Source organism: Desarmillaria tabescens (genome assembly GCF_030435595.1).
Source record: "Desarmillaria tabescens strain CCBAS 213 chromosome Unknown EV420scaffold_11, whole genome shotgun sequence".
Taxonomy (NCBI): Eukaryota; Fungi; Basidiomycota; class Agaricomycetes; order Agaricales; family Physalacriaceae; genus Desarmillaria; species Desarmillaria tabescens.
In genome coordinates this window covers 756,183-766,787 of record NW_026848310.1, presented here as the reverse complement: position 1 = coordinate 766,787, position 10,605 = coordinate 756,183, and the positions used below count along the sequence as shown (strand labels likewise).

Genomic DNA, 10,605 nt, shown 5'->3' with positions numbered 1-10,605 from the left:
TTCTTGCCATGCCGCTCTACCAAATGGTTTGCATTGCTGCCCATAACCAGGAATATGTATGTTTTCCTATTCAACCCTAACCCCAACTCACAGTATTGTAGGCTAGGATAAAAGCACTTGTATCCCAGACAGCCAGCCATATTATGAATGCCGGTGGAGTCGTACGAAAAATCGAATCCTGGGGTACACATGTCCTGCCACATCGTATGCACCGCCACAGCGTCGCCCACAAACTCGGAGAGTTCGTATCAATCCTTTTTTTCCTATTCTTTTCTCTAAGATTTCGCTACAGCTACTGGTCACTTCACTTTGACACTTCACCTCGTACCCTTCGCTCCCTCAACCGTGTCCTCCGTCAGGACCCCCTAGTCATTCGTTGGACAGTACTCAGGCAAGGCCAGAAAATCGAAGACGTCGCCGCAAAAGGCCGTAGTCTCATCCACCCAGGCGATCAGATTCTGTAGACCGAGACTTGACCGAACCCGTGGAGGTCGGTCGTGTAAATTTTTACGTTTCTACACTTATTTACGACGATCTATCCATGCCAGAACTTGATTCAATTCCTCCCCTCGAACCAACAAGCTTTCCATTCCAGCATCACGCCCGCCGTAGTAGTCACTGTACTCTTCTGTCAGAGATCGCCTCATCCATAAAATTTCTCTCACCATTCAAGCTCGTCTCCAACGTGAAGGCATTCCTTCAACTTTATAGGAGGATTCGTCTTTCGATTAACAGCGTCCAACGCTCGAATAAAGATTTCCTTGGATGGCTTCTCAATACCCTCTTCCTCGCTCAGAATAATCGGATCCAGATAGTTGGGAAACCCGAGGTCTTTGAGCACAGACCCTGCCCACATGTCAGCAGAGAATATCACCAAGCTAAACACATACGAGTCCGTGAATCCGAGTTGCTTATCACAGCTGTTCGGATGCCACGAGAATGCAGCTCTTCGACTGAGATAATGTGAGATTATATACAACAGCCATAATACAGACGAACCAAGGGGAATAGCATCGTCGTACGCCTTGTATCCTTCTCTTGAGCTGAACCGGTGCATAAGCGCGTGTACAATATCCTGCAAAGACTTGTCCAGGGCTGCTGACAGTAAGCTGCCATGCCATTATCAACAGACGACTCTACCAGCAGAATCAGCCTTTGCGCCCAATGCCGTCCTGCGTATTACTTCTGACCACCACGAGTTGCTGCCCTTGTCATATGCCGGTCGTTCCTTCTGCAGTGCCGCCAGTGCTGTATCCTTGTTATGACAGCCAACTACGGTAGAGACAACTTGCCTGTTTTGAAAGAAGATTTCACAGCGTCGGGGTTAAGCTCGCCAAGGTAAGGCTTGAATGCGCGTGTATATTGGACGTGGACAGGTTCTCGTAGATTTATTAGTGTGAAGAGAGCGTCAAAGGTGACGAGTCGAATGGACATGGCGCCGTTCGCCTGGACTTATGGGGGTAGACGGTAACCTTGACCTGCTCTACGTAAGAGTCATTTCCGCGCACATAGCAACAGACCCGACACTTCGTGGCTGACAACACTGACAGACACTTGCCGGTTATCCGGTCCGAACATCTGACTTGCTGGCTGCCATGGTCTGGCTGGCTCCATTACTCCTAGCTAATCTTATCGCAGCAAGACCTCCAAAGGATGCCTGTGCAGCAATCGCTGGCAAGAAATGGGTCACCCCAATCCAGGCCCGAGCTTGTATATCCCTGGCTCCCGTCGACCCAGTTCTCAAGGCCAATGTACGCTCACACGACAAGTATTCAACCAAAGGTTTCTTACATCCTTGTAGACCATCGAGGTCCTGAACAAGACCCTCGCATTCCATACCTCTGTAAACTACCAGATCCAAGCACCAAAGCCCTTCCAACACGACGTGCACGAAGACCTCCATGTCGACCTCGACAGGATCAGCCAACAGGATCATCATCCTTCCGAGTTTGACCTCCATCTCGACCTCTTCCGGACTTTTAAACGCGTCAATGACGGACACTGTGTCGTGTTGAATTACTGCTACGACTGTCAGTTCCCTTCATCTAATAGTAGACTATCCGAGGCTCACTCGGTACAGCACTCTACGTATCCTACCTCCCGACACCCCTCTGTGCTTCTTTCCGACGACACGGGCGCCCAACACGTCCATATAGCCCCAGAGGCCTTCTCCGTCGCCTCGGCAGAATTCGGGGACGAGATCGAGTATTGGCAGAAACGTTTACCTGGGACACTCAAAGGGAAGCTCCAGTCCGTCAGTCCCCTTTCATCTCCTTACCCGCCATTCTCCGCCACTCAATTGGTATTTAGCTCTCTGGGGCTCGAGTCCTCCTTATTGATGGCCAAGATCCATTCATAGCTGTCAACGCCAATGCACAAGTTACCGGAAGCTATCAATCACTCGGGACCCGTCAGAATTCGTGCGTGCATCAAGTATTAATTATCATTCACTTCTTGGCTCATGTCGTTAGTTTCTTCGCCTCGTACCACCGCGGTCGCGACGGCTGGGAGTACGTGATGGGCAACTTTGCCCAACAGACGCATCCACTCGTAGATGCTGTCGAGCTGACGATCCAGCGCGTGAATAGCACATCAATCGATACTGTCACAGTAATAAAAGGCTTCCCTCCACGATGACGACGCGTCTTTATTCACATAATGTCACGTAGATCCCGTATAGGTCTCGTTTTGGCTCCAACTCGAAGAATTTCACCGATTTCGAATCTTATCGAGCGAACAACTGCTTTGCGGGGAAACACACTAATGGCTATGATGTTTATGCTGATGGTTTGGATGGTGCCGGTGAGAGACCGATAGCTTACTTTCAGCAGCAGCCTCCTGTGGATCCTAGAGACGCGCGAAGACACCCGATGAATGTGATCGTGGACGCTATACCCCCCACCGATATCAAGTTGCCAGAGGAGCTGCAACCTATCCCACCCGCGCTGAACGAGAGCTATAGTGTGGCGCAGTTTTATCTACTCGATGATAAAGTCACAGGGGTGCTTGCTCTTGGAAGTTTCGCTGCTCAGAGTTTCTCGACGTTCCAATCTAGCCTGCTGTCGGGTCTGAATGGCCTCAAGTCATTGGGAGCTAAGCGCTTAGTGGTAGACGTGGTTTGTATCTTTCGCGTGTAATCCGTAGTCTTTACTTATGACTCATGCAGACGAATAACGGCGGTGGTATGTTATCTTTTATGACACACAAGACTCACTATGTTCATGTTCCTGCCCAGGATATATCTGTATTGCACATGTGAGTATTACTTTACATATCGGGTAGCTGACTACTAACGTCCTCACAGTGGCTTCACCGGATTGTAACGTACCCGCCCTTCCGTGGAACACTCTGATAGCTGACCACCAGCCGAAGATCATAGGACCCAAGGAATCCACCGAGCCTCAGGCAGGCCTGGATAGTAAAACTCGCGCGGGGCCTCTAGCCCAGTTGATCGTCAAAAAGATCTTGGACGGTGCTGATCCTGAGGAGCTGCTTTCTTATAGCCCTCAGTAATGGACGAATGCCTCGCATGTACCGTTCCCGGCTGACTATCACTGGCTTCATCCAATAGTCAATCTGAATATTAATGGGCATGCTGATGCGTTCAGTCCTAGGTTGGTACTTGGGCTCGCTGTTGTTCTTGTTTGCAGGCTAGTGATGATTGTCTATTCAGGCTGGGACAAGAGTGTCAGCCGTTCAGTGAAGAGCCTCCTGCGGAGCCTTTGTTCAAGCTTAGTGAGGTTGTGATTGTGTCGAATGGGAGGCGAGTGTACAGGTTGTCTGTCTTGAATTATATATGTGACGCCTTGAGTAGATGCGCAAGTTCCTGCTCACTTTTCAGCGTAAGTCTTTTTCTCTCTTTTTATAGCGTTCCCACGGGAAAATGAATTTTGCGCTAGATAACAATGTCCAAGCTCGATGGCGTCAAAACGGTCGTCGTTGGTGGAAAGAAGGACACGCCTCAAGAATATTGTGGAACCGTTGGTGGTCAGTCTACAGATTTTTCGACCATCGATACCGAGATCAAGGTGAGGTGGACCTTCCGTAGTAATCTTTAAAAAAAGCAAAAAAACTCATCGATGCCAGACAACGCATCTGAAGAACCATACACTCGCCCCGCCAGACCTGTAGGTTTTCCTTGGAGGGTTGTGTTCTGAGATTGACGGCATTATGATAGACTCACGAATACCGTGCAAGGGATCACATGGAGACTTGGATTTGGAATAGATGACCCCGAGGAACCAGAGGGTATGTTTGTCTTCGTCTTCCTGACGGCCGCAACTTGAAGTTGATTTTGATTTAAACAGAGTGGCAGGGTCATCCCGCGGATCTCAACCTGCCGCTAACCGAAGCCATGTAGGTCCTTGTATTTTTTCTTTCTTTCTTTTGGCTGCATGTGAAACGATCTGGTAGTGTCAACAAGCCGGTAGCAATTTGGGAAACGGTAGTTAGAGAGGTGTTTGAAGGAGATGCTTGAATGTTTTACTTAGTTGTACTTTTTTGTCAGTTCCGTCCACGTGAAATGTTGATGATGTCAGAACGCAGGGCTAGGCAAGGCCGCGGCTACATACTACAGCTCAGCCTCTTCCTCTCTCTTTTGATTTACCTCAATATCCGACATCCTATCTACCATTCACGTTGGCAACCGTTGTTCACCAGGCATCACTATCTATCAATCAGCACTTCCAGTGGCACCCGTAATTTTTTTTAGGATTAAGCTATTCTCTCACCATCATGGACGAAATCATTCCCGGCCTCTGGGTAGGAGACCTTCCCAGCGCTCTTAATGTCGAGCTCTTGAAGCAAAACCACATATTCAGTATTCTTTCTGCGATGCGCGGCCGAATAACTATACACGAGGTGCGTGTTGCGGGTTACCACGCCCAAATTCCAACTCGGTTTTTTCTAACATGAAGCTTAGACTTTTGTTCGGCATCAAATTTTACTTGACGATACGGAAGAGGCAGACATCATGATTCATTTTCTCCCTTCGATAACCTTCATCCAGGCTGAGCTGGACAAGGGCCGGAGCGTGTTGGTACATTGCCAGGCTGGAATGAGTGAGTGACTGGTTGCTGTTAATAAATCTGTGGGATTGGATGGCTGGATGTTTTTCTAGGCCGGAGTGTCACGCTTGTGGCGGCGTACCTCATGTATACCCGTCATTTAACGCCAGAGGCTGCGTTGGATCCTCATTAGGAAGTCGCGACCGAATATTGAGTGTGTTTTGCTCGTTTTCCCATGATGCCGTTGTGTGCTTCAGTGCTCATCACCGATAGCCCCAACCCCGGATTCCTAGTCCAGCTGGATCTATTCCACAAAGCTTCATTCAGGATATCCCGCAAGGACAAGTCGACCCGAATGTTCTATATGGAACGAGCGGTAGAGGAAGTAATGAGTAAGGGATACTTATTGATGTCGCTCGCCCCGGCTCTAACTGTGATTTTACCTAGACGGTGATGGGACTCTACCGCCTACTGACATGTTCGCAAAATTTCCCCGTACACCATCTGACTCGACGCCCGCCACCCCGAGAGGACCGCGCCGGCGTATACGCTGCAAAATGTGCAGGTAAGAACCTTTCGTATGTATAGTAGTTGTCCAGCATCCCCTATCGAATCAGGCAGGAGCTGGCAGCCAGAGAACATATGCTAGACCACGGTCAGCTTGGTCCCGCAACACCAGCATCTCAAACATCCAGCTGGTTCGCGACGATCATCAACTAACCAATCACTTTCTCGACATTCGTCCACCGGCCATTCGCGATCAACACTTGGTACCAATAGTGATGTCCGTCCTAGACGACCATCACAATTGACTTTCGGCGGACTTGGTGACTCACTCTCAATGTCAGCGCTAGAAACGGATGACCCCACCGAGGATGACGGTGACAACACCGCGAAACCCAGTACTTCTTCCCCGCAGCGCCGTGTATCTGGAGGAGGAGAAACCCGAAAACGGCCTTTTACCAATCTGTCGAGGACTCTTCTGGACTCGCTCTCCATGTCTGCTCTTGAAACCGAGGATGATGATGACATAGATCTGTCCGCTATACCGAAAACGGACCTCACACCTACAAACAATGCAGGAGTCCCGTCCATAGATGCTGCAACCTTGCTGGGGCGCCGTCTTTCTGATGCGGTCATCGCAATGTCACCCTCTGACACGGAACCGGGGCAACCGCCTTCTGCGTCTCAAAATGGGACCCCCGGAGCCGATACTACGCAGTTCTCGAGTCCCGGTGACCTGGCAGCACAGCTATATGCTAACCCGAAGCTGGCTGCGTTGCGCACCCCCATCGCGATGGGGATGACCCCGATTCAGGCAAATACTGCTAGATCGAATACCACAATCAGCCCGCCTATACTCATGAATCCCAAATGCTCAGGGTACTTTGTGGAACCTGTAAGTTGGTGGTTAGAACATACCGGTATTCCTTTCTTAACGTCAACCTGACAGATGAAATGGATGGAGCCGTTCCTGGAGAGCGGAGAATTGGCTGGAAAGATTGTATGCCCCAACAAGAAATGTGGTGCGAAACTTGGTAACTTTGACTGGGCTGGGGTTTGCTGTGGGTGTAAGACATGGGTAACTCCCGTAAGCGCGGTTTTTCCCCATTCTGTACACCAGTAATGACTTATGTTGACCAGGGATTCTGTATCAACCGCTCCAAAGTTGATGAGATAGTCCACTGATTTGAGCACTGTAGTGGCTGCATTATCTAGCACCTTTTGAATTTTGCAGAGACCAGCTTCAGGCAGGCTGAATCAGTAACAATGCTCAAGTTATCGAGAATGCTTGAAAGCATGGTAAAACCTTTGATTTACTGATGGTAAAAAATAATCAACACGACGGCCCTTACTCGTCGTCTTCCTCGACGTCCCCAAATTCGAACATGCCAAGACGCTCACGTTTGGCTTCCTGAACGGAAGATTGAAGCTTCTTGAGGAGGTGTGGATATGATTGCAAGTATCGGCATTTGCGGTCTATCGTGGCTAGTCCATCGCGTAGAAGATCCGCATTGATGCATGACAAGGGGTCTTGGGCAGAAGCGGGATCCAAGGGATCTATGAGTCGGAGATGAAGGAGCGCGCCTTCTTGCTGATCGACATTGGCAACCAACTTGCGACCTTCACATAGGGCGCGGAAGCGATCAATCGCCTCCGTGTAATAATCACTATTGGAGTCGACGAGTTTCACGAAACTAATGAACAACAGTGATGAATGTCAATAAGGGCAAAGTGGAAAGTGAAGACGCTGACCTGAGTCGCGCCTCGTGCGCCTGACCTGGCAAGTTGCGGAACCGAGCATCAAGAGGTCTGATGTTAGCAAAGGATACCGTGTCCTGGTTTCCGTAATCGATGAAGGTCAACTCTGCTTCCTTCTTTATTGGCGAAGCTCGGCGGATTTTTGCGCGGTACCATGAGCCATCCGAAAACTTGGCTGAGACTAGGTCGCCACCTTTCGGAACGAACCCAGCGGGTACGACGGTTGCGGTCTGATGGTAGGCGGAAAAGTCTCGCATGAGTTCACGCAACGACGCGATACCTACCGCGTTATGTTTTAGCACCAAGAGTACCAAGCACAAGGAGAGATCAAACCTTCGGAACTGAGAATCTGCACAGAAAAGCCAAAGCCATTCTTTGTCCGAATATCACTAACGATGACATCCTGGTACTGGGTCTTCAGAGCTTCTGATCCGTCGTCCTCAACGACAGCCTCTGCTTCTTGCTGTGCAGCTTCGTCGTAATCCTTCCATAGCTACAAGAAAAAAAGGGGGTATTTAGTGCATCAATAGACTAACAGGAGGCAGAACCTACATTACGTTTTGCCGCCTTTGCCTCAGCCTGGAAACGGGAGACATGAGTAGGAAATGGAGAGTATCACAAGGGACCGACGAACCTCAGCGTCATACAAGTGCCGTGCCCATGGTAAACCCTCCGCAGAAAATGAATGGACAGTAGCCAACCCTTCTCTTACGAGTGTAATAGCGGCATTTTCCGTCTTGTTCAAATACAGGGAACCAATGAAACCACCGGATTTATCGATGGTATCCACCTCGAATTCAACGTCGCGTTGCATGTATCTACGTGTCGCAAATTCGAAGGCTTCGGTGCCATACGGTTCGCTTTTTTCTGACGCGTTCCGTGCAGTTCGGGGTGCACGAATACCTGATAAATAGTCGGCGTTGATCGGTCATACGGAAAGTCGGCGAGACGCACCACCAAGGACCAAAGTCAGGGTCTGGTTGTCCTTGGGAAGGAAGATCCTGTTCCACTGTTCAGAAGAAGGCATCACGGTAAATAGACATCATACTTGAAACGCGACCCCGCGGCAACATAATCAACAACCGCGGGTATACGACCCAATCTCTTGAAGCCGTTGAGGAATTGGTTGGCACGGGAATGGGTCTAAGGGGATGGTCATGGTGGGTCACTGTACATCGAAAAGCTTGGGGTACCTCGGATATATTCAGCGGCTGCTTGGGAGGAGGAATGTCTTTCCCAGAGTGTATACCTCGTGCTTCAGCAGATGCTCTGAAAAGGAATTCAGAGAAGCAGACATAAATGAAAGAACGAAATCTACATACGTCTGTTCAGCTGCCATTAACTTATCGTAGTCCGATGATCGATCTTCGTCGTCTCTTTTATGACGTACGACGCTGGCATACCCCTTCTCTACCAGTTGTTCTGCTACGTTTCTGACAGAAAACTGGTCAACAACGATAAAAGTCGTATCGAGAGAACGACATACACGTTTTGGTTGCCATATCGAACGGTGGCGCATTCACGTTCGTCATATTCACCCTCGCGAGGGCGGACAAAATCGATCGTGACGCGAACATTTTTGCCAATAAGCTTCTTACGCAAAAACTCTTTAGCTTCCTGGGCATAGGTGGCTTGTTTGGGATCCGCAAGTCTGGAATAAAGGAATGAATAAACGCGAAGTTTTTCTGAGCAACAGAAATTTACTTTGGCCCTCTTGTCGAGCTTAACTGGAGTTTCCGTTCTTTGCCGGTATCCTTCTCAACGACCGATACTTGGTCTCCGTTCCAGACTCGGATTACGGTGGCTTCAAATACTCGGTTATTCCCGTTCGCAGCGCCGGCGTTATTTTTCGACGTAGAAGGTGCTGCGACTGCGTACAGACATGCACGTTTTTCTTTTGCGACTTTCTCAGCTGCGCGCAGCCGTTCCATTCCACCGCTACTCGACAACATGCCGGCGTGCCAGTCAACAATGCGTGCCAGCCCCGCTGCGACTAGAAATTCTGCGACGTTTCCGGCTGGATGTAGAACTGAACATAGACATAAGCATTGCAGCATGAGGACTTGGCGCTTTTGAACGAACCTTGGCCAATAAAAATGCTGGCTGTTGCGGGGGCACTGCCAGTGGCACCAATTTGGAATGGTGTTGCAGTTGATGTCGGTAGAGACAATATTTGAACACGTACAGGACGTTGAAGAAGGCGAGACTCAGTGAAAAACTTGGCCTGCCCAGACATATATTCATCAATAAAAACCACAGGAGGGTACATGACAAAGTTGTGATATAACCCACTTCTTCTCCCCATGGCTCTGAAATTTCTCCTGGTTTACTTGCAACGCGGGAACTACGAACGCCGGCCAAGGCGATGTTGACGATCTGATGTTCTCCATCGGGCATCAGCAGACGCGTCCGTAGAGTAGTTCCATCCCGGACTTGTTCCACAATAGCTAGAAAAAGTGAGTGAGTTTGATAGGATAGATTGGCCAAGAATATTCATTGTACCGTCCAATGATTTCCCTTTCCATTCAGAAACAAAGCTTTGAGAGTCGGTAGGCATTGTGTGATGGACCGCGCGGGCCTGTGGAGATATCTGTGACTGATGATCCGAAATTGCGTGCTATACACACCTTGGGACCATGCGGATTCCATAGCCCTTTGCCAGCTGATTTTGCCTCGTTTTCAAGCTCGCGTTTGCGCGCGTCCTCGTCAGTAGGTTCGCGTTTGATTTCTTTAACTTTAGCCCATCCGTTTCTGAGTAGTTCTGATGCGACGTCGAGTCCGCCAATCTCAGCTGTGCCAAAATCGCGTGGCATATCGTCGTTGGGCGGTAAAGAGTGTGTAGACGTGAATGAGATTTCCTTTCCTACGGCAAGGGCTCGTAGGAACTCGCGAGACTCGAACGCCCAAGGCTGAGGGACGATGAATTGGCACGTTCACATGGCAACAAGAGTGGCACCGTACCTCATCCTCCCTAGTGGAGGAGCCCATACGAGGTGCTCCTACGTCTGCAAGATGGAGAATCCTGTACGGCGTCACAAGACACGTCGACATCACACGACAAAGGGAAACACACCTTTCTTTTGGAGGCTGTCCCTGAGGCCCGGGACGACCACGAAGTACAAGGGAATCGCCAGAAATGACGGCTGATGCAGAAAAAACCAATGAGAACCAAAACGCCAGGATGAAACAGAATAGCTTCACATTTCACGATCTAAGACAAGATAAAAACGCTTAATACAAGATGAAGAAAGATTCGAATTGAACGTACAGCTTTCATGGACATTGCAAGAAATCAGAAATGAGGAAAGTGTAGCGCGAAGATAAACAAGAAGTGTAA

The 10,605-nt window shown here is 49.4% G+C and overlaps 5 protein-coding genes across 5 annotated transcripts; 3 read left to right on the top strand and 2 right to left on the bottom strand.

Annotated features, from left to right (window-relative positions):
• Positions 1-8: 8 nt before the first annotated feature.
• On the top strand, positions 9-464 carry EV420DRAFT_1640681 (ribosomal protein S6; the record flags this gene model as incomplete). The annotated part of the gene is made up of 3 exons (XM_060477133.1): positions 9-56; positions 102-241; positions 293-464. The coding sequence occupies 3 exons, from the start codon at positions 9-11 to the stop codon at positions 462-464; spliced, it is 360 nt and encodes a 119-aa protein (XP_060333081.1).
• Positions 465-521: 57 nt separating this feature from the next.
• On the bottom strand, positions 522-1,434 carry EV420DRAFT_1640680 (HAD-like domain-containing protein; the record flags this gene model as incomplete). The annotated part of the gene is made up of 6 exons (XM_060477132.1): positions 522-618; positions 666-846; positions 891-953; positions 1,000-1,095; positions 1,141-1,255; positions 1,315-1,434. 6 exons carry the CDS (start codon positions 1,432-1,434, stop codon positions 522-524), a joined length of 672 nt encoding a protein of 223 aa, XP_060333080.1.
• Positions 1,435-1,466: 32 nt separating this feature from the next.
• EV420DRAFT_1530760 (uncharacterized protein) lies at positions 1,467-4,554 on the top strand. Its single transcript, XM_060472620.1, has 16 exons — positions 1,467-1,487; positions 1,551-1,751; positions 1,802-2,254; positions 2,311-2,420; positions 2,472-2,610; positions 2,670-3,116; positions 3,167-3,182; positions 3,236-3,255; positions 3,305-3,319; positions 3,373-3,509; positions 3,674-3,842; positions 3,900-4,028; positions 4,087-4,127; positions 4,178-4,248; positions 4,308-4,356; positions 4,414-4,554. The coding sequence occupies exons 2-16, from the start codon at positions 1,596-1,598 to the stop codon at positions 4,475-4,477; spliced, it is 2,016 nt and encodes a 671-aa protein (XP_060333079.1). The 5' UTR covers positions 1,467-1,487; positions 1,551-1,595; the 3' UTR covers positions 4,478-4,554.
• A 180-nt stretch (positions 4,555-4,734) lies between these two features.
• EV420DRAFT_1619645 (uncharacterized protein) lies at positions 4,735-6,695 on the top strand (the record flags this gene model as incomplete). The annotated part of the gene is made up of 11 exons (XM_060475505.1): positions 4,735-4,860; positions 4,922-5,060; positions 5,120-5,153; positions 5,200-5,220; positions 5,280-5,398; positions 5,454-5,571; positions 5,624-5,670; positions 5,702-5,833; positions 5,855-6,405; positions 6,460-6,597; positions 6,651-6,695. 11 exons carry the CDS (start codon positions 4,735-4,737, stop codon positions 6,693-6,695), a joined length of 1,470 nt encoding a protein of 489 aa, XP_060333078.1.
• A 163-nt stretch (positions 6,696-6,858) lies between these two features.
• On the bottom strand, positions 6,859-10,551 carry EV420DRAFT_1619644 (uncharacterized protein; the record flags this gene model as incomplete). The annotated part of the gene is made up of 17 exons (XM_060475504.1): positions 6,859-7,204; positions 7,263-7,548; positions 7,602-7,761; positions 7,821-7,847; positions 7,903-8,171; positions 8,223-8,269; positions 8,317-8,411; positions 8,462-8,537; positions 8,591-8,701; positions 8,755-8,919; positions 8,973-9,297; positions 9,351-9,492; positions 9,561-9,715; positions 9,771-9,846; positions 9,896-10,177; positions 10,230-10,411; positions 10,533-10,551. 17 exons carry the CDS (start codon positions 10,549-10,551, stop codon positions 6,859-6,861), a joined length of 2,763 nt encoding a protein of 920 aa, XP_060333077.1.
• Positions 10,552-10,605: the final 54 nt, after the last annotated feature.